General features: G+C 38.7%; 1 protein-coding gene across 4 annotated transcripts in view; it reads right to left on the bottom strand.

Annotated features, from left to right (window-relative positions):
- Positions 1-4,915: 4,915 nt before the first annotated feature.
- SRPK1 (SRSF protein kinase 1) overlaps positions 4,916-27,590 on the bottom strand; it is an 81,315-nt gene continuing 58,640 nt past the window's right edge. Inside the window, exons 10-17 of one of the 4 annotated variants that reach the window (XM_082663268.1) lie at positions 27,073-27,286; positions 26,265-26,684; positions 25,412-25,512; positions 19,649-19,723; positions 18,126-18,233; positions 13,540-13,609; positions 8,899-8,991; positions 4,916-7,397 (exon numbers count right to left, since the gene is read on the bottom strand). In XM_082663268.1, coding sequence (XP_082519394.1) covers positions 7,213-7,397; positions 8,899-8,991; positions 13,540-13,609; positions 18,126-18,233; positions 19,649-19,723; positions 25,412-25,512; positions 26,265-26,684; positions 27,073-27,286 — 1,266 coding nt within the window. In that variant the 3' untranslated portion in view covers positions 4,916-7,212. Of the gene's footprint in view, positions 7,398-8,898; positions 8,992-9,299; positions 9,393-13,539; positions 13,610-18,125; positions 18,234-19,648; positions 19,724-25,411; positions 25,513-26,264; positions 26,685-27,072; positions 27,287-27,590 lie in introns of all 4 variants that reach the window. The other 3 variants (XM_082663267.1, XM_082663269.1, XM_082663270.1) reach the window with 3 other exon arrangements.

The raw sequence follows: 27,590 nt of genomic DNA, 5'->3' as shown, positions 1-27,590 counted from the left end.
AGTCCCTAACAGTCTAATTCACTGAGGATACTTGTTTGAAAGCACCCAGAAATTAACACCCAGCTCTGAGAGGGCGATGAAGAAGAGGTGGCTGTAAGCATGCTGGATCATTTCAGGTTGAGGTTTAGGGAGTCCTTTGCTTTTTTCTTTTCAGGTTGTTTTCTTATTGATGCTCAGAGATGGGTAAGGAACAGAGAGGTCACCGGAACCTGAGTCCATCAGGATTGGGTGACTTTAGGATCTAAAAACTTTCGAGACTAAATTCTTTTTTCCCTTTGGAACCAAAAATCACATTTTTTCAGTGTCCACACTGACCCAATCAGAATGGGTTACCAGTTTTGGAAAGTTGTTACTTGTGGCCAGGTAATTTGTTAGAGTAATAGATGAACTCTCCTGTAAAAAAAACAACTTTGGACTTGGTACATTAAATGGGGAATCTTTTACCAGTCTCTAGAGGGGAACTCAGTTTAGGTAATACCTCACTGTAGCAAATGCCAAGACAAAGATTAGATTCTTTAGGCGGTTCCCTGCCCTAAGGATGGTATGTATTGTAACAGAAACAGGGTTTTGTTGATTATCTGCAGTGAATGATCCAGGAAGAACAGTGCTTTTTTCTGGTCTTTTGCCTGTTTGCTCAGTAAAGAGAAAACGTGGGTGCTGTTTTCTCACAGGTAGAAAGTGGGTAAATGTCGAACAAAACCATAATGGATCTTGTTGCTTGATCAACCAGCAGTGACACGGAAAACAGGCTTCTTATTCTGGGCTGCAGGGATTATTCAGAGTGCACTGGTTTAAAAGATGCCTTTTAACCAGTGCACTCTTGACAACCTGCCCAGTCAGTGCAGTGTTTCTTCTCCAGTTCAGATAGGCTAGGTATGAGTATCCCAGCATTGTCCCAGTTGTTGATAATGGGGACTATTAGAATGGGATTTAAGAATGATCACTTTCATGTTTTCTTGTGCTGATAAAATTATTTCACTGTCAGGCATCTACTTTATGCAAGCTTTTATTTTTTTTTTATTTTTATTTTTGGTTGCGCGGCTTGTGGGATCTTAGTTCCACGACCAGGGATCAAACCTGGGCCGACGGCAGTGAAAGAGGTCTTAACCACTGGACCGCCAGGGAATTCCCTATGCAAGCTTGATGAACGGATGAGTGACAGAATTTGGCCAATTCTGTAGCTTTGTGACTTTTCTAGATAGATTTGTTCAGTTATTTCTTGTAATTTTACTTTTTATAAAAGGCAAAAGAAAAATTTCTAAAAGCCTCCCTAACTTCAAAATATTTCTCACTGAAATGGCAACCATGGTGGTCCACAGAAGTTTCTGGGGGGCTTAAGGTGCATCTGCCAATAGCCTACACTTTGCTCTCAAGAACAGTGAGTTTCACCAAAGCAGGAGTGTATGTTTACTAATGACCTGTGCTGGGGACAATCTTAAATCTGTTTGAGTCACAGGACTCAGCGTTTCACCTTTTGCTTTATCTTCAAGGAAACTCAGAATTCAACCTCTCCAATAAAGTAATGATTTTGGCTGACACTTAACAACTGCTTATCAGCCCTTTTCAAGTGGCTTTACCTTTAAATTCTTAAAGATGCTTCAAATATCATCTTGGAAAGTATACAGAAAAATTAATACAACCAGCACTCCTCTAAACCAAGTTGAGTTACTCTACTCCTTCCTCTGCCTTACGCTGGAGCACAGGAATGGTTGTGATGCCCAAGCTTTACCAGTGACTAGCACTGAGCAGGTCAAGAGAGGTAAGAAGGCCTTATCATTTACATCTGAAATGTGAACCAGAAGGGTGTCTTTCCTAAATGCTTTCATTATCTTACATCTCTGTATTAGTTACCTGTTGCTGCATAACAAATTACCCCTCGACTCAGTGGCTTAAAACATTTCAGTTTCTGTGGGTTAGGAATCAGCAAGGCTTAGCTAGGTGTCTCTGCCTCAGCTAGGTGTCTCTGCCTCAAGGCTTCTCACAGCGCTGCAATTAAGGTGTTGGATCTGCTTCCAAGCTCAGTGGTTGTCTGCAGGACTCAACTTCTCACAGGTTGTTGGGCCGAAGGCCTGAGTTCCTTGCTGGCTGAGGGCCTCTCCAAAGGGCTATTCACCTGGCAACTTGCTTCCCCAGAGCAAGTCTTCCAAGACAGAGCAAGAGCAGGTGCACAGACGGAAGCACCCTTTGTAACCAAATCTAAGTGACATCCTGCTACTTTTGCCTTAATCTGATTGTTAGAACCACCACAAAGTCCAGCCCACGTTAAAGGTGAGGGAATTGCACAAGTGTGTGAATACCAGGAGGTGAGAATCATTGGAGTATTTTAAAAAGTTGTTTCTCATAGTTATTTGTAATTAATTTTCTGCTGAAATGGGCATTTACTAGAATGCTTTACTGGAACAAAGATTAGATTCTAGTAACCATACATGCTGATGGATACATGTTTGTTTTGTAACAAATTGCTGAAGATGAAGGGCCCTAACCCTCAAACTCACCCCACTTTTGCTATCTAACTTCAAGTATTTATAGTAGGGTCCACTAATTTCCAACACTGACCATACATTCCTCTATATTTAGTAAATCCAAAGCAACCAATGAAATGTCGTAAGGGCACAACTTCTATGAACATAGCTCAAATTGCAGGCAGCTGATACACTGATACCAACCCAGTTCTGCCAAATGGGAGGGCAAGGCTTGTTACTGTATTATAATGGGCAACAACTAGATATGAATTAAGGACAAAAGAGATGATTATGATAAAAAATTGAACCTGGGAGGATATAAAATCAGATTGATCATCTATGTAGTGAAAACCCTCATCCCTTTACAAGGAGTGGTACAGTCAGTAACAGAGTAGGTACTAATGTAAACTTACTTAGTTAAAACTTCTAAACACAAAATGATCTCAAATATTGTTTTTTTTTTAACTGAGATATTTCTGATATCATAAGGACTTGGTGTGGATAAATATTTGCACAAGGACTTAAAAGACAAATGCTTATCACTTGTTTTAAAATTCCACCTTTTAAAAACAAGACTAAAGTGACATAAAAACAAACTTCCTCCTCAGTAGGTCTCAAGATTCATATATATTATCTTTATGTAAGTTTAGATATTATCTTTTCATATTGCTTTGAAGACTGAGAAAGAGCTGTAAATTATCAATGCTTTGCTAACTCCAACGGCACCAAATTGGTGGGCAAAACACAAAGGACTGTTGAAACTTCTCTGGTGTCCTAAGACCTTATTTACAGAGTAAATATAAGTTCAGATTCTATTATCAATAAATCATCAATTTTTTGTGATACTCTAAGAGCAAATCACTTTCCTTATAAGGCCAAACTGGAAGACTCTACAGGCGTCAAAAATAAAACAATGAGCAGTGATGAAGTCGATTTGTAACCTGGGCAGGCTCTGGAGCAGCTAAATGGTCTCCCTGTGGACACTCAGGGCTGTAACTCCACCTCAGTTTGACAGTTATTTTGAGATAGCTACAAGCTCCCTTAGAACTTAAGTTTTCCAAAACCCTCAGAGTTCAAGGTCCATACATTTAACACAAAGCTTAGAGAAACTGCCTAAGTTCATCAGTCTGATGAACATACTGGTTTGATGAATTCCAATTTAATTTTTTTTGGTTGTTTTTTTAAACAGGTTACATTCTAGTCAACACTACAGTATGAACACACTACATATGTCTTAAGCATGGCTCAATTAAAACAAACAGAAAAAAACCAGTTTATGTAGTTCAGGGCTGGAGGACTTTTTATGAATAACATTAAAAATACCATAAATAGGAACTTCCCTGGTGGCACAGTGGTTGAGAGTTTGCCTGCCAATGCAGGGGACATGGGTTCGATCCCTGGTCCGCGAAGATCCCACATGCCACGGAGCAACTGAGCCTGTGCTCTAGAGCCTGCAAGCCACAACTACTGAGCCCGTGCACCACAACTACTGAAGCCCATGCGCCCTAGAGCCCACACACATCTACTTAAGCCCACACGCTCTAGGGCCCACGTGCCACAACTACTGAGCCCGCGCACCTAGAGCTCGTGCTCCGCAACGAGAAGCCTGCACACAGCAACTAGAGAAATGCCTGTGTGCAGCAACAAAGACCCAGCACAGCCCAGAAATACCACAAATAAAAATGAAAGGCAAATTAAAAACTGGAAAATGTGATGGAAAAATGACAAAGATGTTACCAAATCATCAAATAGGGAAGCATGCCAAAAGAAAGCTGGGTAATTGTAGGCTAATAACCCAAAACTACAAATGGCCAATAAAACCCATGAAACAAGCTTTTGACTTCACTAGTCATCTAATATGCAAATTAAAACAAGAGATTCCCCTTTTGGGGCAATCAAACTGGCTATTAGGAATAAAATGAGTGAGATTACAATAGGCCCATTCAAATACTGTTGGTCATAGCAAAACAGTCCAACTGTTCTCCACGTAAGTTAGGGAACATTTATTAAAAGCCTTAAAAACGTGCTTACTCTCTGCCCCAGCCATTCCATTTCTAAGAATTTATACTGAGGGGTGAATGAGACAAGTATATGAAAACTTGTGTATAATAGTGGTCATCAGTCCAGTGCCTTTGAGTTCACAAAACTTTCGACATTTTGCACTTTGTGATCTGTGGGGGAAAACCCCCCACAAATACTGCAAAAATGGTATCAAATGTAGGGAATAACAATTTTCTTAGAATTTACCAAAATGTACTTTGTTAAATCCCACCCCACGCCCAATTTAAAGATAGAAGCAAAGCTACAAACCCCCCAAAATGGCATGTGTTTAAGCTACGCAGTTTCATGGCATATTTAAATTCAAAAAGCAACTCAACCAATCCTTTCCTCCATTCTGAAGCTAGGTCAGATCAACTTGGGCAACAAATAAACAGAAATCTCCTGGAAACATGTAGGTTATTAAATAATTTGTTTATTGTACTGCATTTACAAAGAAAACAGACAATGCAACCAGTAGAAAGAATAAAAATGTGTTTGGGGTTTTATTTTTTACTGACAGCAAATAGAAATCCTTTAGTGAGATCCTGGCAATTTGACATTATGATTGAGTTCAGGAAAGGTAGATGGGGTGCTTGGAAGATCAAATTCTACAGCTGCCTCTTTCTACGGCTTTTAATTCATCTGGCTCCTTAAGTGATAGAGGAAAAGCCCTTGTTTGGTGGGAAAACATTTCCAAAAAGTTACAGGTTCTCTCTTATTAAAATTTCTCTTCATGTCAGTTGTTAAAACAGGGCCTTCTATTTGTGTGTGTTTGGTTAGTTCACCTTAATGTCATCACCAGAATCCCTGTAATTCCACAATTGTGATTTTACAGCATAGAAAAGAATTCAGTTCTAGTCTGGTATTGCTTTAGATGTATATATCGCTGAAAACCCAAAGTGGATTAGAATTGCTGAAGGATTTTCCCTGCCGTTGTTTGATACAATCTATTTTCTTTATTCTTGATAGGTGCATAGAACAGCCTCACTTCAAATTCTTTCTACAGGAACATGTCTGATTTCAGAACTATCCATCAAGGATCGATGAACGGCTGGCCAGTTATTCAGGGTAATATGTTTACGAGTTAAATGGATTGCATAATTGCACCACTTTTTCCTTTGCCTTTGTTGGTAGATAAATGACAGAATCTAGATTCCAATCTCCTGTAAAGGAAGTTGGCTACCTAACAGTCTCATCGGTGCTTTGCTAGTAGAGCCTCAAGTTGCACCTCCTCGGCTTTCTGTAAATCAGAGTCCTGTAGCCGCTTCTGGAGAATGCTGTAATCCCCAAGGCCCACTTGGTCCGTGCAGAACAAGCAGCTGTGACCCCAATCCTGTCCCTCTTTTGCTTTTCAATATGACCCGAGGAATATATGTAATGTCTAGGGCAAGTCTAGGAGAGGCCCATCCTAAAATAATATTCACAACGCCTTTTCTCATTAAAAAAAAAAAAAAAAAGCCTCAAGTACATTTCAATCATCGCAAAATTTAAAACTTACATTATACAAAGGAATAGCAGCAGAGAATGGCTAACCTTAAACCAAACAAAAAGAGAAAAAAACCCCTACAACCCTCAAAATAAACAATAAAAAAAAAGTGCCATCCCACCCCCCTCCCCTTGGTTCTTGTATCCTGGGATTTCATTTAAGACCTGAATGAAGCCTCTGAGAAAATGAGAAAGGCAAAGCCGTAGGGGGAAACTGCTTTAAGGCTGAATTCTGGACAAGGTAAAGAAAAAGCTGTAAATAAAAGTTGGGGACTGTTTGTAAAAGAACCGAGAACTCTAGGACAGTTGCTTCTCAGATGGGAAATCTCTGAAATCCAGTTTTCCTTTCTAGAGTCATCCTGAATTCTTTAGTTGTGGGGCAATAAACTCAAGTGCAATGAGTAAAGTGCCAGCCAGGGATTAAAAAACAAAACAAACAGCCAATCAAAGTAACTCTGCTGGTAGGGTACAGAAGAGACATAGGAAAGGACAGTTTGCAGAATATATGTGGTTCTGAAGAAACTACTAGTCAGTGGTTCCATTTTTGTTTCCATCAAAAATCAGACTGAAGATTCGAGGATCTTAGAGTTATTAAAGGATGAAAGGAATTTGACAGTGCTTTGAACAGTGATAAAATGGTACCCAAATACGGTGTTTATACAGCTCATTTAAAAAGATAGCAGTTTAAAAGTCGCAGAAAAAAATGTGAACATAGAAAACAACAGAAACAATCCAGGAAGATGATGCAGCCTGGATACAGCAAGTTTAATATCTCTGCTGTACACAGAAGTAATACCTTTCCCCTTCTCATCCTTATGCTGGCAATAGGATATGCACTAGAAAATTTGACTCTTAGAGTCAGTGAATAAAAGGATGAGCTCATACATCTTCATAGCTCTTTTTAAAAGGATGCTTATAATTTAAAGGATGTCCTAATGGAAAGACAAGGGTACAGGGGTGAGAGGCTGTTTCACATTTTAGTCCATTAGTCTTTGGCTGAGCCCAATCAAGGCCAAATTCACCTAGGATGCCCAATGGCTGTGGGGGGATCTCCACAGGGTCAAATAAGCAAACCCAAATGAACATGTTGGATTCAACAAAAACCAAAAAACACCCTAGAAACCCTTGAAGGAAGAGCTTCACCCTGAAAAGGGAAGAGGGAAATGGTTGGAGGGGAGGGGCAGAGGGCCAGCGTGTGATCTCTGCTGCAGTGCTGGGCTGGGGCTTAGGAGTTGAGCCAAGGGTGCCGGAGACAATCAGCGGCAGTGGCCCTCTTCTCGGGGATCAACTCCAACATGGGCAGTAAGAAATCTGTGAAACCAGCTGCCTCTTCCTGAGACCATTCATACTTCTCCACCAGAACCTCAAAAAGCCCCCAGGGTTTCAGCTTCGTGATGTGTTTCAGGTCACCTAAGGTAAAGAGAGTACAAAAGAAACTGACCAACACTGACAAGTGACAAGATCCTTTTGTGGAAGTGCAGGAACTAATCCAGATAGTCTATGAAGAATCAAATTTTGCCATCAGAATCTAATCCTTCTCCATTCACAAAGCACATCTCTTCTCTAATGCATTCCTTGGAAAGAAGAGTCTCCATTTTTCACGAGGGCCTAAAAATTTTAAATAATTTTTTTCTCCACCATTCCAGGATTTTTTGTCCCAATCAAACTGGGCAGGCCTATCAGGAACTAGGTATTCACTAAAATGAATATTAAATGCCTATATACTCAGCATGGTCTCATACAGTGTTCAGAGGCAATTTATCACCACATACCAAGAATAATTTGCTTGTACTCTTTTTTTGGCTCAATAGTTTAGCAAATGTTGCTTCGAAATAAGGCAGTAATTAAAAAACAAAGAGCTAAAACTATGTCAAATGTATAAAAGTAACAAAACTAAAAGAACAAATAAACTTTCAGATACAGCTGCATCACACTCTGTACTATTCTGGAACATTACTTTTTGCCTCCTTGAAACAATGTTTTTTTAAAAAGACAGTCAATGATTAGTGACTTGTTAAGGTAAATGCTGCTTTAAATTTCTTTTCTTACATGACACGTATTTGAAGTCTCTTCTGTGGGCAGTGAGTGCCTAATTACCTACTTGGTATATACCATTAATTTGACTTTGCACACAAGGAAGAAACTATGAAGCACTTCATTTTTCTGCCTCAAAGAAAAACATTAAGAAATGTTTCTGAGGATGCCTGCTGTCAAGTGTTGAGAAAGATGGTTTTTCTCAGCACTAGTGTAGAGGTTGTGAGGAAAAAGGGAACCATGGAAAAAAGTCCAGATAGTTTTCTAGTCCCTTCTAGGTCAGGGTTTCATACTTAAGCTTTTAAATATATTTAGAATGCATAAGAAATTCGTATTTAAATACGCCAACATATATTATCTAGGCAAAAATTTGAGGTGAGAGTTTTATTTTGTGTTTTCTTCACTAATAAGTGATAACATAACTTACGCAATTCAAAGTATAAAGTTAATTCATATGACTGATGTGTTGAAGTGACTGTGTTAGGTATCACGGACTACAAGGTGAGATGTAGTCCTGCCCTTAAAAAGCTGAAACTACTTGCCCTTTGATAGAACTGCCTCAGCAAAATCTGCCCATTTTTCAGAAGTCCTGTAGTAGGAGTAATCAACCATGTGCCAGCTACTATACACATAGTAACGAATTTAATATGAAGTAATCTCCATTTATAAAGCAGCAAACTGAGGTTGTGTCAAAGGCCACATAAGCAGTGGAGCAGCTGGGCAGTCTAGCTCCAGGGTCTGCTAAGTCACAGCTCAGCATTCAAGGTAGGACCATCCTTCTGTATGTGTTGGGAACACGTACCCAAGCTGTACTTACCTCTTCATTGTTAAACACTTTTGTCCCCTTAATGTCTGGGAACAAACACATTTATTTTACCTTTTTTGGTGAAAAATTCCTTGGAATATTTTCCTGCCACAATGAGCTTGCGAGGCACCTTCCCCAGAAGTTCTATGATCAATGCAATGTGATCTGTATGTTTCAAACATTTCAAGAGGGGGAAAAAAGATATACATAACAGGGGTAACAAATGCAGTTCTAGATATTGGCAGAAAGAGTAGCATGCACACCTCTTTATAAAGCATTTCAGCTTGCTTTCTGTCCTAAATGGGAAGAAGAGGACTCTATCCATCTAATGGAGAATCCAGAAAACCATTAAAAATCAGGTACCCACTCCAGTGGGACTTGAGTGATAAGTAAAAACAATCTTGGTGTGAATGCTCTGCTTCCTGAAGTTGCATCCCTGGGGCCTAGATGAAAACTCATGTTAACAATACTACCTCTGCGATTGAAGAAGTCCTGTGAATATTTCCCACTGAGGGCAAACCGTCTTGGAATTCTGCCTATCAGCTCTATAATGTGCGCAATGTGGTCTAAAATAGAAGGGTAAGAAGAACAGGATCAAGGACAAGCTGTAAAAGAGGTTTTTCTATGAATAGCTTTTTCAAGAACTAGCTGTTTAAAAGTAAGTACAAATAAAACCGAGGATACTCAAGGGAAGCCTGGGAAGGCCAAGAATTATTTCCGGTGGTTTGTCACTTGATAGTAGTTGGCAAGTCCCATTCTGGAGTTTGGAGGCTTATCTATAATATTTTATTTCTATTTTGTCTATATCTAGGTCCAGGTGGGCTTTTCAGCTAAGCTACAAGAGTGTAGCAATATGCTTTAGACATTCTAGGACAGACATTTATTTATAATAGTGCTCTGGGCTTCACAGAGTAATAATATCACTTTAAGAATGTTCATGACAAAGCACTCACATATGATCGAGTTTTCACAATTACCCTGTAAAACAGGCCAAAATTTAATACCCCATTTTAAAGGTGAAAAGTGGAACCTCTGGGAGAACGGCATACTTGAAGCCACAAGGCCAATAAGAGCTAGAACTCAAATGAAAACCCCTATCGTATCATGTCTAGTCCAGATGTTTTTTCGTTTTGTCTGTTTTTTAATTTAAAAAATCACATTATTAAAGAAAAAATGAGCACAAACATTTAAAGTATAGCTACTTGACTATCTTTGGCCACTAAAATGTTTACATCATGTAGTGTCTTGTAACTGTCACAGCAGGCATATGGACTGTGAGCACTGCCAGGGAGGTGGGCAGTCTGCCACCAGCAGACGAGCTTGGGACCAGCCAGCATCCACACCTACGGACAGGTCTATTACCTTTTTCTGCAGGTGACAAAAAGTAAAAATATGAAGAGGCTTTAAAAAGTGATGGCTCCTAGCCACAAAACAGCTTTAAAAATGACTTTAATCCTGTAGTTACAGAATCCAGGTCAAAAGCAATCACTTAAAACTTCCAATAATGTATCTTAGGGTAAAATCATATGCTAGAGACATACACTTATCTGGGAATTTGTGAAGGTTTCAGGTCACATCTATTTCTCATGTAAAGGACTCAGTGGTGTCATTTTAGAAGAACTTTATGAATTCACTATAACTTTTGGGCAGTTTTTACTGAATTTATGGTTTGGTAACAAGTATTTGGCTGCCAAAAAATTTCTGCCAATTTTAGGCAGGATCTGCAAGTAAATATCTTTGTATAAATTAATTATAAATGAGACTATAATTTGTCTTCCTGTAAACTTCCAAGTAAAGTACTGGTTCTTTTAATATTTTTCCTACCAAGGAATTATTTTTCCCTTAAAATTGTTATATTACTTTAAATTCCAGCAACCTATCTCTGGCTTATCAATTAATCATAGGATTAATATATCTGACAGGCAAAATTATCAACTATTATTCCAAGATTTAGGGTTGTGGAATGTCCCTAATAACAGAGGACATGCTACTTAGGCCCCAGTCTTACCAGGACTTGTAACACTATGCATATACTAGCCAGGGGATAGGGTTTGCTTTTTCCTGCTCCTATGGGCCAAACAGTAGTAATCTGAGGTTTTATCTAAGGGCTGGAATAGGAGGGAATAAATTAGGATATAAATATCTAGGGTAACTGGTTCTCCCTTTTCCCTTACTTGAGTCTTTTCATATACATTTCAATTTTCAGGTTTGGTAGCATAAGATCCTGTACAATGTAATTCTAGCCACTATATGAGTCTGTACCACACACTATTTATAGGGAATCCAGGGAAATAAAGAGAAAAAAGTTAATTACCCTTGCAAACAGATTTGATAGGGCATTTCTAAAACGATGTTAAGTCTACAGCCCCAAACTTATAACCCAGAAAAAAGCAAGCAGATAACAGGGAAAAATAAAGTGTGTACACAGGTAGTAATTACAGTAAAAGGGGCTTATATACAGAAAACATGTCCAAACTGTACCCACTAAAACAGGCATATGGCTATGGTGATTAGTTAGCAGAGCATTTTTCAAACGGTACTTATTAGGAATATCAGCAGGCCTTACTAACATTGCCTTTTGACATCCCAGGGGACCAGTTTGAGAAATAGCACTGTTGGTTCCATAAAGCAGAACCTGATTTCCCCAAGAATCAAGGAAAGCACAGAAAGTAAAAGATATATTTTCTGCATCGGGAGGGTACACTGGTAGTGCTCTCTCAAAGTAATCCCCATTAATCCTGAAAACAAAAGCGCCAAAACTGTATAATAAAGAAGGTAGAACATTCCTTTAATAAAGTTTTCTTATTCACATTATTATTTCATCTAGTTACTTGAATGCCACTATGATTTTTAAAAAATCATGACACATTTAGTTGTCTGCTTTCACAGCCTCTCAGAACACCTGACGCCTTGGGCTTTTCCCACTGGTATTGCAAAATATAAACCAATAATATTTTGTTTTAAAATGGAATCCAAATGTTAGTATCATTTAAAAAGAAAAATACAGCTTTAATTTTCAGAAAGGAGCAAAAAGAATGCTGAATGTTGTACAATTTATATAGACAAATAGGATATATTCTCTGCATTCAAGTAGTGTGTATCTGATAAAATCGACTTCCAAATAAAGTTGCAAGCATAACTGGGCAACAAGTTGATGAACAGGCAGATCCAAACTGGGTAAAGAATGAATCACTGATTTACACAGGAAGGAAAATGACTAGATGTTTTATAAGAAACCTGGCAAATATTGGTTTGGCCAAAAGGTTCCTTCGGGTTATGACGTAAGATGGCTCTAGTAGCACTTACGTGTCTTTAACTTCATTCAAAACAATTTTGTTAGATTGTATGTGACAGCTTGTCTTATCAGTGTGTGTTTTAAAAAAAGACTTATCAAAATTGGTGAATTTTTGTGAAAAAAGCAACATTTTCGGCATATTATGCTTTATTATTTCAAGAAAGGTTAAAAACACAACTGAAACGCAAAAAAAGATTTGTGCAGTGTATGCAGAAGGTACTGTGACTGACAAATGTGTCAAAAGTGGTTTGCAAAGTTTCATGTTGGAGATTTCTCGCTGGATAATGCTCCACGGTCGGGTAGACCAGTTGAAGTTGATAACGATCAATCGAAACACTGAGAACAATCAATGTTATACCACGCAGGAGACAGGTGACATACTCAAAATATCCAAACCAAGCGCTGAAAATCATTTGCACCAGCTAGGTTATGTTAATCGCTTTGATGTTTGGGTTCCACGTAAGTTAAGCGAAAAAAACCTTCTTGACCGTATTTCTGCATGCGATTTTTCTACTTAAATGTAATGAAAATGTTCCATTTTTAAAACAAATCGTGACGGGCGATGAAAAGTGGATACTGTACAATAATGTGGAACAGAAGAGATCGTGGGGCAAGTGAAATGAACCACCACCAATCACACCAAAGGCTGGTCTTCATCCAAAGACGGTAATGTTGTGTACATGGTGGGATTGGAAGGGTGTCCTCTATTATGAGCTCCTTCCAGAAAACGAAACGATTAATTTCAACAAGTACTGCTCCCAATTAGACCAACTGAAAGCAGCACTTGATGAAAAATGTCCAGAATTAGTCAACAGAAAATGTATAATCTTCCATCAAGATAACGCAAGACCACATGTTTCTCTGATGACCAGGCAAAAAATGTTACAGTGTGGCTGGGAAGTTCTGATTCAACTGCCGTATTCACCAGACATTGCACCTTCAGATTTCCATTTATTTCAATCTTTACAAAATTCTCCTAATGGAAAAAATTTCAATCCCCTGGAAGACACCTGGAACAGTTCTTTACTCAAAAAGATAAAAGTTTTGGGAAAATGGAATTATGAAGTTGCCTGAAAAATGGCAGAAGGTAGTGGAACAAAAGGGTGAGTACGTTGTTCAATAAAGTTCTTGGTGAAAATGAGTCTTTTATTTTTACTTAAAAACTCAAGGCACTTTTTGGCCAACCCAATACAAGTTTTAGTTTAACCAACTGTGGCCTTTTCTCTAATTCTTATATAGAATTCTTTAATATCTATTATAAAATATCTAGGATACCTAATACTTAACATAAAATATCTTATATTTCTATCTTTTCTGGGACTTATATATACTTAGCACACTAAGAAGACTAAGGCTCTTCAGTACTAGCAAATTACATTAGCCACCGTGCACAGACATCCTTGGTTGAGGGGACTTACCTTCATCTCGAGTGTACTCTTCCCCTGAATGAGGTTCAAATAAATAGTCGCCTGTGGCCAGTTCAAAGGCCTAAGAAAAAGAGGAAAGCTTATGAAAGCATAAAAAAGAAAGACGTTTGGGAAATTTACTGCTATTTGGCTCAATTTTAAGTAATTTTTTCTTCTTGGAAAACCTGCAAATGATTATTTAAAAATTCTCTAAGATTATTCCTAAAAAGCTTTCCTTTCACACCTGTACCTTAATAAAATGGAGCAGGAAAACTGCAAAAACTCAGTTAATATCAATATGTGGATTATTCCAAGCCCTGTACACCCCAATCCTTCAATCAGTAATTCAGCTCTCTTAAGTTTCTCTTTTTGCTCAGAGAGGGGCATATCTAAGGTGATTCTAAGTTATTAAATTATTAATGAGATAAACATGAATAACTTATAACTTCACATGGCTAGAAATTAACATTCTGTATCTAAAATCAAAACCAAAAAAATTCAGACATTTTTCTACCTATGACTCTTCAGTGTTTGCTAAAAAGTACATTTTTAAAGTTTTGCTTTGGAAAAGCACTGTCCCAGATAGAGTCCCCAATTCCTAGGTCTACAGAAAAAGATTAAGTATAAATGGAGTCAGGAGCTACTCATATTGACCAGCAGGTTAGCATCCACCAACCAGGAAAAGGCACAAGTCCCCTATAACAAGAAAACGTCTTGTAAACAGTGTTTGAGAGGGACTGAAAAAGTGATTTCCTCAGGAATAAGTGTCAACCAGTACAGAAGGACAGAGTGTGAGTGATGGGGTTGTATTAATTTTTCACTGACTAAAATTAAACCAAGTAATTTAACAGCAGTTTTAAAAAGGACCTTATTGATATAAAAAGTATAGTTATAAGTCAACTGCTAGCCATGGGTCAGTTTTGGTTGACTCAATGGTACTAACCAGCCCAGACAATCTCAAGAACTGTGGAGTGGATTTAGTTGGGGCACATTCTCAATTCAGACCCATGTCTATCTAGGTCTTGGTGGTTTGCCAGTGTTACGATAGAATAGTCTTTCTCAAAAAATGTATAACTTGGGCTGTACCACTACCCAGAGCAAGGCCACAAAAGCAGAAGTTTCAGGATTGTCTCTAAAATGTCAGAGATGCTGTGGCTTCTTGCTAGGCATAGCTTGTTTTACATGCTAGCAGTTTGTTATGAAACTGAACTACACTGATAGAACAGATACCTGTTTCACCCTCTAATTATCCTGAGGTTTACGGTCTCAAAGCAGAACAGAAACAATTTGTGATTCTTATTCATCAAAGTCTGTCAGTCTCTTCTGAAACCAGTACTTTAATTTTTCCATCTCATAGTAGGGGATTCAGTGAAGATATTAAAGCTAAAAAAAAAAAGTAGATAGTTTTCTAAAAGTTTAAAATATTCTAAAATTTTCCACCTAGATACTTACAACTCGTTACCTAAAGTTCTCTAAAAGAACTTTATTTTTGGAACATAAGGTAGTTGCTAGTAGTTACAATTTTATAAATAAGATAACAGTAAAAAAACCAAACCAAACCGAAAGATCACAACATCAGAAATGAAAACTAGTAGAAACTCTAGATTACAAAACACCTAGTTAAACATCTTTCCTTTACAGATGAGAAAACTGACCAGAACAGAAAGGCCAAGTCCATCCTAGAATCCACGGCTCCTGGTGCCCACTCCTGTGCTTGTCTCACACTGACCACAGGGCCTATTTTACGTCAGTCAGGGTCATGCTAACAGACAGAGGCAAAATCAGGGAAGGTATGATAAATCCAGTGTGCTGGTACATCCAGATAATGGAATATTATTCAGTGACAAAAAGGAATGAGCTATCAAGTCATAAAAAGACATGGAGGAACAATAAATGGTATTACAAAGTGAAAAAAAGCTAAACTGAATTACACTGTATGATTCTAACTATGACATTCTGGAAAAGGCAAAACTATAGAGACAATAAAAACATCAGTGGTGGCCAGGGGTTGGCAGGGGGTGCAGATGGATGAAGAGACAGAGCACAGAGGATTCTTAGGGCAGTGAAACTATGCTGTATGATACTATGGTAGTAGATACATGTCATTACAAACTTGTCAAAATCCATAGAACGTTTGGAGAATTTTAAAACATCTATTCTTTATTAATTCTTAATGCTCTTCACAGAGCATTCCCTTCTTATAACTTTCCTTCTAACTTTGTAGTCTCAATCACTGAAGTGGCAGGCAATCTCTCAACTTGCCTTTTTACCTCAGAAAGGGTCCCAATCTTTCCATCAATTAATTGTACTAGATGAAGGATGATCCATCTCTCCAGGCACTTCTGATATTCCAAGATTTATTTTTATTCTCTGAGTATGGTGAAATTTAAAGCACGTTTTCTACATCTATTAGCAAAATGAGAGAAATTTGGGGAACAAATGGGCCTCAAGTTTTCATGATATTGTCTCAAGTCAGGTAAGTGCTTTCCCTCCTTTGGTCAAAAAAATTCCTGCACATGAGCTGGTCCAAAGAGGGGCCAAGGTTAATCCACCCCCCTTTCATCTTTTTTGCCTTTTTGCCTTCTTAAGCCTGACACTGTACATACTATGTTACACAGCAAGCAGGACCTACTGCCCTCAATTAACCCACTACTAAGAACCACATCATAATAAATCAGATGCCACCTACAAACTAGCTGTATTTTGTATGGCGGCATCTCTATCAATTATTTCCTCTACCAACTCAATCCAAATCAGATTCCTCAACACAAAGCTTTAAAGTATGGCAAGAAAGAAGATTTTCTTCCAATGTTCTTTCATCTTGTGCACACAATACCAAATCATCTTCAATTTAGACAGCCCTCCCCCTTAAAAGACCACAGACATGCCATAACAAAATAATTTAGAAGGTCATGCCATATTAACAACATGGTTTAAACTTTATTATCTTTGGAAGACAAAGGTTTTCAGGAATGTGGGCGTCAAAGAAATTTATGACACAAAACAGGTTGGGGCTTCTAGTCTGTCCTTTCTCTTTTAAGTTTTCCCCAAAGTTGATTATAAATACTAAATGTTAATTGAAATGACAGTTTAATATGTTTCTGATTTAGTTCACTCATTTGATGGTCCACAAACATTTATTAAGTATTATTGTATACTAAAGAATTTGTTTGATCTTGTTCCTGTTTCCCGGGAGGAAGCCTCTCAACTCTTGGGCTTTCCAAGTGATAAACGCGCCTTTTGTTATTCGTGGTGGGCCCCTTCGGACCACACTTAAGTTTATACTGATGAGGTGACTCATAGTGGGCCCCTAGACACAGTTTCAAGAGGGGGGTTGGATATGCCGCCAAGTTGGACAAGACCAACTGTGCAATTAGAGGGTTGAGGTTTTGGGCTGAGTGTTGTCAAAACTGACCTCCCAACCTCTCAGGAAGGGAAGGGGGCTGGAGACTGAGTTCAACCACATGACCAATGATTCAATAAATCATGCCCAAGTAACGAAATCTCAGTAAAAACTTTGGGCACCTAAAGCTTGGGTGAACTTCCCTGGTTGGTGATACACACTGACGTACCAGGAAACTGATGTGTCCTAAGAACACAGAAGCTTAACCTTTGGTCCACTCTCAGACCTCACTGTATGCATGTCTTCATTTGGCTGGTCCTGATTTGTAACCTTTATATCAAAACTGAAATGTTTTAGAACTTCCCTGAGTTGTGTGAGTCATTCTAGCAAACTACTGAATCTGAAAGGACAATGGAAACTCCCAATTTGTAGCCAGATGGTCAGGAGGTGCAGGTGGCCTGTGGACCCCAGAGCTTGCAGCTGGTGTCTGAAGTGAGGGTAGTCTTGTGGAAAACTATGCCTTTAATCTGTGAAGTCTGTGATAACTCCAGGAAGTTAGCATTAGCAGTGCACTGCACCCCCTCAAAATGTCCCAGGCCCTGCACCAGACACTTAGCTATACATTATAGACATGGTTCCTGCCAGTACTTAAAATGAGTGGAAGAGAAAAAAGTAAATCCACAATTACAAATTGAAGAGTACACTCCACTTCAGGAAACAATATAATATGTTCCAACATGAGGCTATCTGTGGGAAGTCATTTAATATCAACTAAGTCTGACTACTTGAGTAGTTGCCTGACAAGGTCAAAGCAGCAACTTATGAATCCATGGATGACTGAGCTTCATATCCTGTGAGGTGCAAAGACGGCTGAGTGACTGCTAAACTGTACAGAATGAAGCAGTTTCCAGGGTTTTCCCTAATCTGAAAATAGATCAGAGCTGAGGGCAAGGGTAAGAGTAACTTCTCCTCATCAAAAGCAGCACCGTGTCTGAGCAGTTGTTTTTAGCCGCCCCGCAACCCCAATCTGTAGTAGGAAACATTTGGTTCCTTCACCTAACAGGAATTTGGCAGGAACCGAACGGAATGTCAGATGTTTGTAACTAAGCTTTTAAATTCAGACCTCTCCAGACACAGGATTCAGAGTGCCAGTGATGAGTCAGAAAAAAAATCCTTTTCTGTTTGTTAATCCACTGGTCTACTGAAATTAGCAAATTACCACGTAACAAGTTAAAGTCAATGGGAAAAACATTACCATGCACGCTGTGCTCCAAATATCAGCAGGGGTATTATAGCCAGATCCTATCAGAACTTCCAAGGAGCGATACTGCCTTGTCTGAATATCTTCAGTGAAATGTTTGTGCTGAGTAAATGAAGAAAGAAACAGTATTTAAAAATTCCTTTATTCTAAAAAGTAACAAGTCATGACTGCTTAATGATGGAGATTAAAATAAGTTCACCGAAGCTTTCCCCAAACCAAAGTTCCCATGTGGCTAATTTCTTAAGTATCATTTAGACGTTATTAGCTCCAAACAGCACTTTTCTTTATACGCTGTCTACTCCAAATTATTTCTCTAAACATGAGTCTGAACTTAATATAGATACACAGGTTAGGGAATAACAATCGCTTTTTAAGAAATGGAAAACTATTACCCCAAACAAAAATTAAGTTGTTCATTTGTCTAAAATTAATAACTTGTATTTCAACAAATAAATGATACAAATTTAGGTTCAGTTCAAACTCTTCTTGCTGTGTGCTCATTATAGGAAAATAAAAGATGTAAGTTTCAAGTTTTAAGAACCTTATAAACACCACCTATAAAGACTTCTTGCTCTCATTCTCTTTTGCCTCCCTTACTCCTCCAAAAATATCAAATACGAATCTTGGGGAAACAGAGACCATGTTAAGCACCATGGGGATGCAATCAGCAAAACGTTTCTTTAACACATGTATGGGAAAGAAAGGGAAAACCTCTATATAAAAGCAACTTAAGAGACACAGTACCCAGTCTGGCATTCATGGATTTTATTTGGATCTTGTTCTAAACCAACAAAATTAGAGGAATGTTTATGAGATAACTGGCAAAACTGACTGAATATTTGATATTAGTTAACTGTCAACCTTTTTAGGTGTTAACAATGGTGTCATGGTTACCTAAAAGAATCATTTTTTAGAAAGCCATATTTACAAATGAAAATAAGATGCCTGGGATATACTTCAAAATGATCTCGAGTGGGTGTCAGGGTGGGGATATAGGTGAAAAACAGGCAATGAGTTGATAATTGCTGGGTGACACTAGTATAACAGCAGGGGAGATCATTCCACTCTTTACTTTTGTATAGGTTTGAAATTTTCCGTAATAAAAAATAATACAGAAAAAAGAAGCTTCAAATGAGTCATACACAGGAAACAAAATTCAGAAAATATTAAAACATGTAGTGTGAAAGATGATTTTCTAATCCTATTAAAATTTTAAAAAACAAACAAACAAAAAAACAAGGAACAGCATTTGTGAACAGGAGAAATTAGGCAGAGAAACCTTCAGGTAGAAAAACCAGCATTGACCAGAGCTCCACAGGGTACTGGACTAAGTTTGCAAAAGAGCAAAAAGTACTTCAGGTGGCGGGAACATCATAAATAATGGCACAGAAAGACATTTGCTAAAGCCAAACATAGCTAACTGCTAGGTTGAAGAGTTTCAATTTCATTTGGCAGACAAGAGAACACCACTGCACGTTAGTAAACAGGACAGTGTACTGTAAGAAGACTGATAGGACCTCTGAGAACACCATTCCAGTAATCTTCTGGTTTGTGGCCAGATCTAGGCTTAGTAATGAACATCTGAACAATGGCTGTGGAAATAGGGAAGGAAGAGTTAAAACCAAGGACATTCACAGAAAGAATGAGCACAATTTAAAAATTCAATTCAAGTGGGAGACAAGGAGGAAGAGTCAAAAAGAACTCTGGTAGAGGCTGTCGACAAAAACACAGATGGAGAGACTTAGAGAGGGAAGTGGTTTTACAGGAAAACAATGGGTTCAGATACTGAGTTTGAAATGGAAATGTACTGCAGGTGATACAGTTAAAAAAATGAACATGCTGTTCAAGGGAGTTGTCTTTACTCATCATGCCTCACTACTGCCTTACAAATACACTGTAAATGAGGTCAAGAATCAGCAAAAGTAAAGAAGGTGGATTGGAAACATACACATCCACTCACTCCTGAAACTCCACTTTTGTAGCGAATCCAGCGTTAATTTTTTTTTTTTTTTTTTTGCGGTATGCGGACCTCTCACTGTTGTGGCCTCTCCCGTTGCAGAGCACAGGCTCCGGACGCGCAGGCTCAGCGGCCATGGCTCACGGGCCCAGCCGCTCCACGGCATGTGGGATCTTCCCGGACCAGGGCACGAACCCGTGTCCCCTGCATCGGCAGGCAAACTCTCAACCACTGCGCCACCAGGGAAGCCCCAGCGTTATTTTTTTCTTTTTTTCTTTTTTTTTTTTTTTGCAGTACGCGGGCCTCTCACCGCTGTGGCCTCTCCCACCGCGGAGCACAGGCTCCGGACACACAGGCCCAGCGGCCACGGCCCACGGTTCCAGCCGCTCTGTGGCACGCGGGATCCTCCCAGACCGGGGCACGAACCCGTGTCCCCTGCATCGGCAGACGGACTCCCAACCACTGCGCCACCAGGGAAGCCCCCCAGCGTTAATTTTTAAAGCATAAACTGACAAAGAGAAGACAAAGGAGTCAGAGCAATACTATTTAGAAGCTGGAAAGCAGAGAGATCACTGGCAAGTGTCTTAATGGATCCAGGAAAGCTGAATAATAAGCCACTGGTGAAAGCGGAGAAGCAGTGTGAGGTATTCCACAGTAGTCCTCCCAAGGCTCAGGATTCGGTGGTATCAGGTATCTCTGGAAGTAGCGGGGAGGGTACTCCAGAAATCTGCTTTAGAATATCTTTTAAAGAAAGAGAGCTCCAGAACACAGGGCATGATGCAGTATAACAGCCTTTCCCTGGCCTGACAGACACTTAGAGGGCTTCTCTGGAGTGGGTAAGACAGTTTCTGGAGGATGCTCGGCATGGTTGAGGGGAGAGTACTATCCTGAAAACAGGGAAATTAAGTGACTACATGTAAATTGCATGTTGAACCCCAGTTTTCTTGCTTAACTCAGTTTCCAAAACACTAGCAGCCAGGCATTCACTCCCCAGGTAAGAGATCTGAGGAAGACTGTAAATTTTCTGCAGGAAGTATGACCAATCCAAGACCCTGACATCTGAGGATGAAATGAAATAGCTCAGACAAATCATTTTATAGTGAATGACAGTCAACAAGAACCACCCAGGCACAAAGCTTCCGAACAGCTTTCTGGCACTCCATTCATATGGTCAGTTTTTTGTTTAATGATCCTGAACAAAGAAGGCAAGAGACACTATGTAAAGAAGTAGAGGACTTCCCTGGTGGCGCAGTGGTTAAGTATCCACTTGCCGATGCAGGCGACATGGGTTCAATCCCTGGTCTGGGAATATCCCACATGCCGTGGAGCAACTAAGCCTGTGTGCCACAACTACCGAGCCTGTGCTCTAGAGCCCGTGAGCCACAACTACTGAGCCTACGTGCCTCAACTACTGAAGCCCACACGCCTAGAGCCTGTGCTCTGCAACAAGAGAAGCCACCGCACCACAACAAAGAGTAGCCCCTGTTCACCGCAACTAGACAAAGCCTGCATGCAGCAACGAAGACCCAATTCAGACAAAAAAAAAAAATCAGACACTTGTGAATTACAGGTTGATAAAATGAATATTTAAAAAAAAAAAGAAGAAGAAAATGTCAAAAATGAAAAAATAATCAATATCCTCTCAGAGATAATCAGGGAACCAAAGAACTCTTGGAAAGTAAGGATATAATAGGAGAAATAAGAAAAAATAAGGCTTAAAAGAACAAGCTGAGAAATCTCCCAGAAAATAAGCAAAAAGAAAAATCTAGAAAATAGGAGAGAAAGAAAATGAGAGAACCTGCATAAATCTAACATTTGAATAATGAGATGTCAGAGCTAGAGAATTAAAAAAGAGAAAAAAAATCAAGAAAGAATCAAAACCAAAGAACCAGAGTTTCAATACTGAAAGTGCACACTGGGTCCCTTAGCTAATCGATGAAAACAGACCTCATGAGGCACATCGCTGTGAAATGATCCTGCAGACTTTCACAGGGGAAAAGGCTTCATACAAAGGTCCAAGAATCAGAATGACTTTGGTCTTTTAGCAGCAATAAGACAGGAAACTAGAAAACAATGGAGCAATGACAAACATTCTGAGGGAAAATGATTTTCAACCTAGAATTTTACATGCAGCCAACTGAGTGTAAAAACAGAATAAAGACATTATTAGACATACAAGCATGCCCACTCCCTCAATCACACACACCCTTTCTGAGGAAGCTACTAGAAGTTGTATATACTTCAAACAAACAAACAAAATAGGGAGGGTAGGAGATGCAAGAGGGAGGAGATATGGGGATATATGTATAGGTATAGCTGATTCACTTTGATATAAAGCAGAAACTAATACACCATTGTAAAGCAATTATATTCCAATAAAGATATTAAAACAAGCAAACAAACAACAAACAAACAAAAACCATGATGGAGTAAACCAAGAAAGAAGATCAGAGAGACAGGAAACGGGATATAAAAATAATCTCCAGGACATTTATGAAAGGAAATCCCAAGTGTCAGTGATGCAGCAAGCTACAGGGCAACCCAAGAGATGAACACAAATTAGCAGAGCACAGGTTCCAGGATAGAGCTCTTTAGGAAGAAAAAGTTGAAACAATACCCAAGGTATCCATGTGTATTAAAGTGTAATCATAGCACTGGATCAAAGTGTGGGGTGGAATTAAGTGATAAGTAATACAAAGACAACTAAGCAAATGAAACACAGTGTTAGGCAGAAAGGGAAAAGGAATCATACCACAATATATGCTTAGTTCAGCTGAAGACAGCGTTAGAGTCCTAATAATGTAAACATGGAGTCATTTAGCCAAGTCATATTAAATTGACAAGATAGGGGATGGTTGTAGTGGTAGATAGGTCCTACTTTCGAAAAGGCAGAAATACCTAAAACTGAAAAAAAGAATTGGAAGCAATATACCCAATTTATTTATTAGCAATGCGAAGGTAAATACCCTCACGTGGGGAGTGACAAATTGGCAAAGGGAGGGGGGACAGACTTTTGAATCAAAATCTATGTAAGTGTCCCTAAACTATATATGCATGTGCATAACTGATGAGCAAAAATATAATATTTGAAAAAATCAAACTCTTTGAAAATCATCTAAAATTCCATTACCAAATACCACATGCTGCTGTGCTTAAGAGACCAACAAGATGTGAGATTAGACCAAGATCCAGCAGGACAAGGCACCCATGTCCAGTTCACCACTGTCCTAGTGCCCAGGTCAGAATATGTACCAATATATTTGCTGAATGAATAAATGGATGAGAAGAATGTAAAGTCATTTTAGCACAGAGACCCATTAAAAAATGTATATAATAGTTGAAGAGAGAGAGATTAATTCTGTTGTAGTAAAAATGACAGGAAAGACTGCACCCAAATAAAGCAGAGTATGCCAAATGCATACGCAGGCATGAAGGAAGGTGTTCCAAACACAAAGGCAAAGGAGGTTGAAACATGATGTGAGCAGAAAACCGACAAACGTTTGAAGTTTATACCATGTGATATTTGTTACAGAGGCAATATTTTCCTCTGTAATTGTTTTACTTGAATATTTAATGAGCACCTCCTATATATCAGGCACTGATCTAAGTACCATAGATACAGCAGTGAATGAAAAAAATCTCTGCTGTGATGGGACATACATTATAGCGAGAGGGATATTAAACAAACAAATATCTAGTATCAGATTGGGTTAAGTGTTGTGGAGAAAAAAGAATTGAGGGAGGAGAGGAAGAAAAAGAAAATGGGTGTAAAGAGTGGTGGTTTGCTAATTACTGTATGTTAGGTGTTCAGGGGAAGATCTCCCTGGGTAAGATGACATCTCAATAGGAACTTGAAGAAAATGAAGGAGTGAATTATACACATTATCTTGGGAAGAGAATTCCAGGCAGAAGAAATAATAAGTGTTTTTTGCTTGGTGGTGTGTGGGCCATGGTAGGGACTTTGGCACTCATTCTGAAGGAAGCCACCACAAGGTTTTAAGAATATCTGACGTGACTTGCATTTAAAAGGATCACTCTGAGAGCTATGTTGAGAACAGTCAGTAAGAGGGAAGGACAACAGAAGAGAGAAGTGAGGAGGCTAATGTAACTCACCCAGGTGAAAATATATGGTGGCCTGGACTGTCTGGTGGCGTGGTGAAATAATTCTAATTCCTTGAAAAGCTTTTCTACATTTCTATCCGTCAGTGCTAAGCACTGACTTCAGTTTTTCCACAAAGTTATCACAATATTCTAGAATCGATATTGAAAGTGAGATCCTTCTAAGTTATGAACCACTAGATACAGGATGTCATGTGGAATAGGGAATTTGAAGTACAAAAGTAAACCTAAGACCTATTAAAGTGGATTTTGCCTCAAACTGTCTCCAATATCCCTGTTTACAAAGCATACAGCTCTTTGAATAGTATCATTTATGTGCAAATCATTCTATTGTAGATTTTTTAAAGATATTCATTAAAAATAACACAAAAGGGCTTCCCTGGTGGTGCAGTGGTTGAGAGTCTGCCTGCCGATGCAGGGGACACGGGTTCGTGCCCCGGTCCGGGAGGATCCCACATGCTGCGGAGCGGCTGGGCCCGTGAGCCATGGCCGCTGAGCCTGCACGTCCGGAGCCTGTGCTTCACAACGGGAGAGGCCACAACAGTGAGAGGCCCGCGTACCGCAAAACAAACAAACAAACAAAAAAACCACAAAAAGCATTCTTAACTAGGTAAACAACAGTACTAATATGACACTATATGTCAAAAACCTCCTTTAAAAAAAGTACCCAACTTCTGACTTAGTAATTTCATGTCTAGTACATCCTAAGGTCAACTTCAAAAGACTCATGAGCAAAGATGTTCATCACAAAGAACTGTCAAGAGTATGTAAAGGTTATAGTATACTGGCAAATATCACATAACCAACTGAATTTGATGTAAATTTCTGGTTGACAAAAGTGTTCGAAATATATTAAATGAATTAAAAGGTTACAATTAATAAGTTAGATGCTGATTTTAAAAATAGGGGAAAGTATGAACGTGGGTATTGAGAGTATGAAAGTCAATGAGGATATAGATAAAACAAAACCGGCCAGGAGTTGACATTACTGAATCTGGGTGACAGGTACCTGGAATAGGGGCAGGATCATACCATTCTCTCTACTCGTGTAAATGGTTAAAAGAAAAAGTAAAAAAAAGTTCACTAAAATGTTAACTGGCAATTTGGGTATAGAACTGCAGATGTTTTCTTCTTTTAGCACAACTAAGTCCAACTTCTCATCTATCCCCAGTCACTTCAAAAGACTGAGACAAGTTTCACTTACCACCCAACAGGCATTTCCAAGATCAGCAATCTTCACTTGGAGCTTTTCTGCATTTTTTGGCTCAAGGGGATTAACAAGAAAATTTCCAGCAGTGGATTTTCCTATAGACAACAGGTATCATCAATAAGACTGTTCAATGAACACAGAAATAACCAAAGGTTAATGAAACTCTACGAAGTAATTCACCCAGGTCCCCAACTGGCAACCTACAATAAATTTTCTAAAATAAACCAAGTAAAGCAACACCCTGACTTCCCAGAATTAAAACCTCTGCCTTCACAGCAACAAGTAAAATGCTGTATACTCACTGTTTAACCAATAAAAATCAAACTGAGCTACACATTACACACTGAAGGTGACTTGGACACCTGCTGAAAAGCTGTATTTATAACAACAATGGTACTTTTAGTTTAGAAATTCATGAAAAATTTTTTTCTATGTGGTGAATTTAAAAAAATTGTATAGCTGATTTACAACATATTAGTTTCAGGTATAAAACACAGCAACTCAGAATTTTTATAGATTATAATCCATTTAAAGTCACCAAAAAGTAATGCTATATTTCCCTGTGCTGTACAATATATCCCTGTAGCCTATCTATTTTATTATATATGGTAGCTTGTTCCTCTCAATCCCCTACTCCCACCCCTCCTCCTTTCCCTTCCTCCCTCTCCATACTGGTAATCACCTATCATTCTCTATATCTGTGAGTCTGTTTCTGTTTTGCTGAATTCATCTGTTTTATTTTTTAGGTTCCACAGATAAGTGATAACATACATTATTTGTCTTTGTCTGTCTGACTTATTAGAAATTCATGAACATGTTATGCAGGGAAGGAGTCCTAGGGAAGTACCTTTGTTGTCTAGTGGTCCATTATGTTCTTGCTCTTGCTCATCTTCACAGGGTATCTCTGCTCGAATGCTTTCTTGAAGTTGGCTAATGTCCTGTGCACTGAATGACCGGTCTACATTTGATGAAGACTGGCACATCATGGTATCTGACACCTCAGAGGTTACAGGTGTACAGGAGTCTGTTTCTTGAGATGTGCTGCTGTCTCCATTTTGGGAACTTAGAAAACTAGGTTCCTGCTTCAAATTTTGGACATCACAGCCATTAGCATTATGTAGATCCTCTTTAAGCCTCAATGTTTCTTTATTATTGTTCTCAGTATAATTAACGACTTCAATTACTCCATTGCAATTTATTTCTGCTGCACCACCCTCTACACCATGTTCCGTAAGTGTTTGATCCTGGTGAATGGTACTTGACTCTTCTAAGGAACAAAGACAAAAAGGATGTACGTGTATGCATATGCGTGAAAGAACAAAAAAAAAATCTCTCCACAAGATTAAAACGTTTTCTAGAACTTATACAGGGTGACATAAAAACATGACTGCACATCTAAAATCTATTTATGAAAGGACAAAGATCTTCTTATTCTTACCCAATTGCTAAATGAGGTCTACGTTGCATATCCTGAGAAAAGTTAGAAATTACATTTGAATATTACCTACCTAACATTTATGACAAATTCTGTATTCTTACTGTATAACGACATCCCCAGAGATGTTGTATATGCATGAAACCACTATATTATAAAACAATGATAAATTAATGTTAAAGTTTGCTATAAAGTAATTTTTGTGATGCTCTATTTATACCAAGTTTTTCTTGGGTCATTTTATTAGGTGGGTTCTCTTTCAAGGGTCTTTCAACAGGACTCTCTGATTCTTCTTGCTTGTTTGGTCTTTTTTGTCCAGGGCCCGACTCTTTCTCCATTTCCTCAATTTCCTGCATTCGCTTCTCTAGTAATTCTGCCTGGCGCTTCTGCTTCTTCTTCAATTTCTTCTTCTTATTCTTTGACATTTTGTCAGCCTGGGCGGAGATTACAAACAGATAAAGCCTTCAGGTGGCTAATCCATTATCCCCAGTTGGAGATAACTGTTAATTTTAATTACTTCCTAGTTAAATTCCACTCTTGTCCTAACATAGCACTTAAGCTTTTCATTAATTTAAAAAATGCAGATACTCTCAAGAAACCAAATTAAAACAAAATTAACAACAAATCTTGGTCCTCTGAACAGTCTGTGGGGCTGGTCCACTCTCATGCTCAAATTTATGGAAACCTCACCAGTACAAACTTGCTGAAGATGCACAGGAATTTATTGGAGAAAATTAT

Source organism: Grampus griseus (genome assembly GCF_964374135.1).
Source record: "Grampus griseus genome assembly, chromosome: 10".
NCBI lineage: Eukaryota > Metazoa > Chordata > Mammalia > Artiodactyla > Delphinidae > Grampus > Grampus griseus.
The sequence above is the reverse complement of the archived record's forward strand: the minus strand, read 5'-3'. Positions and strand labels throughout refer to the sequence as shown.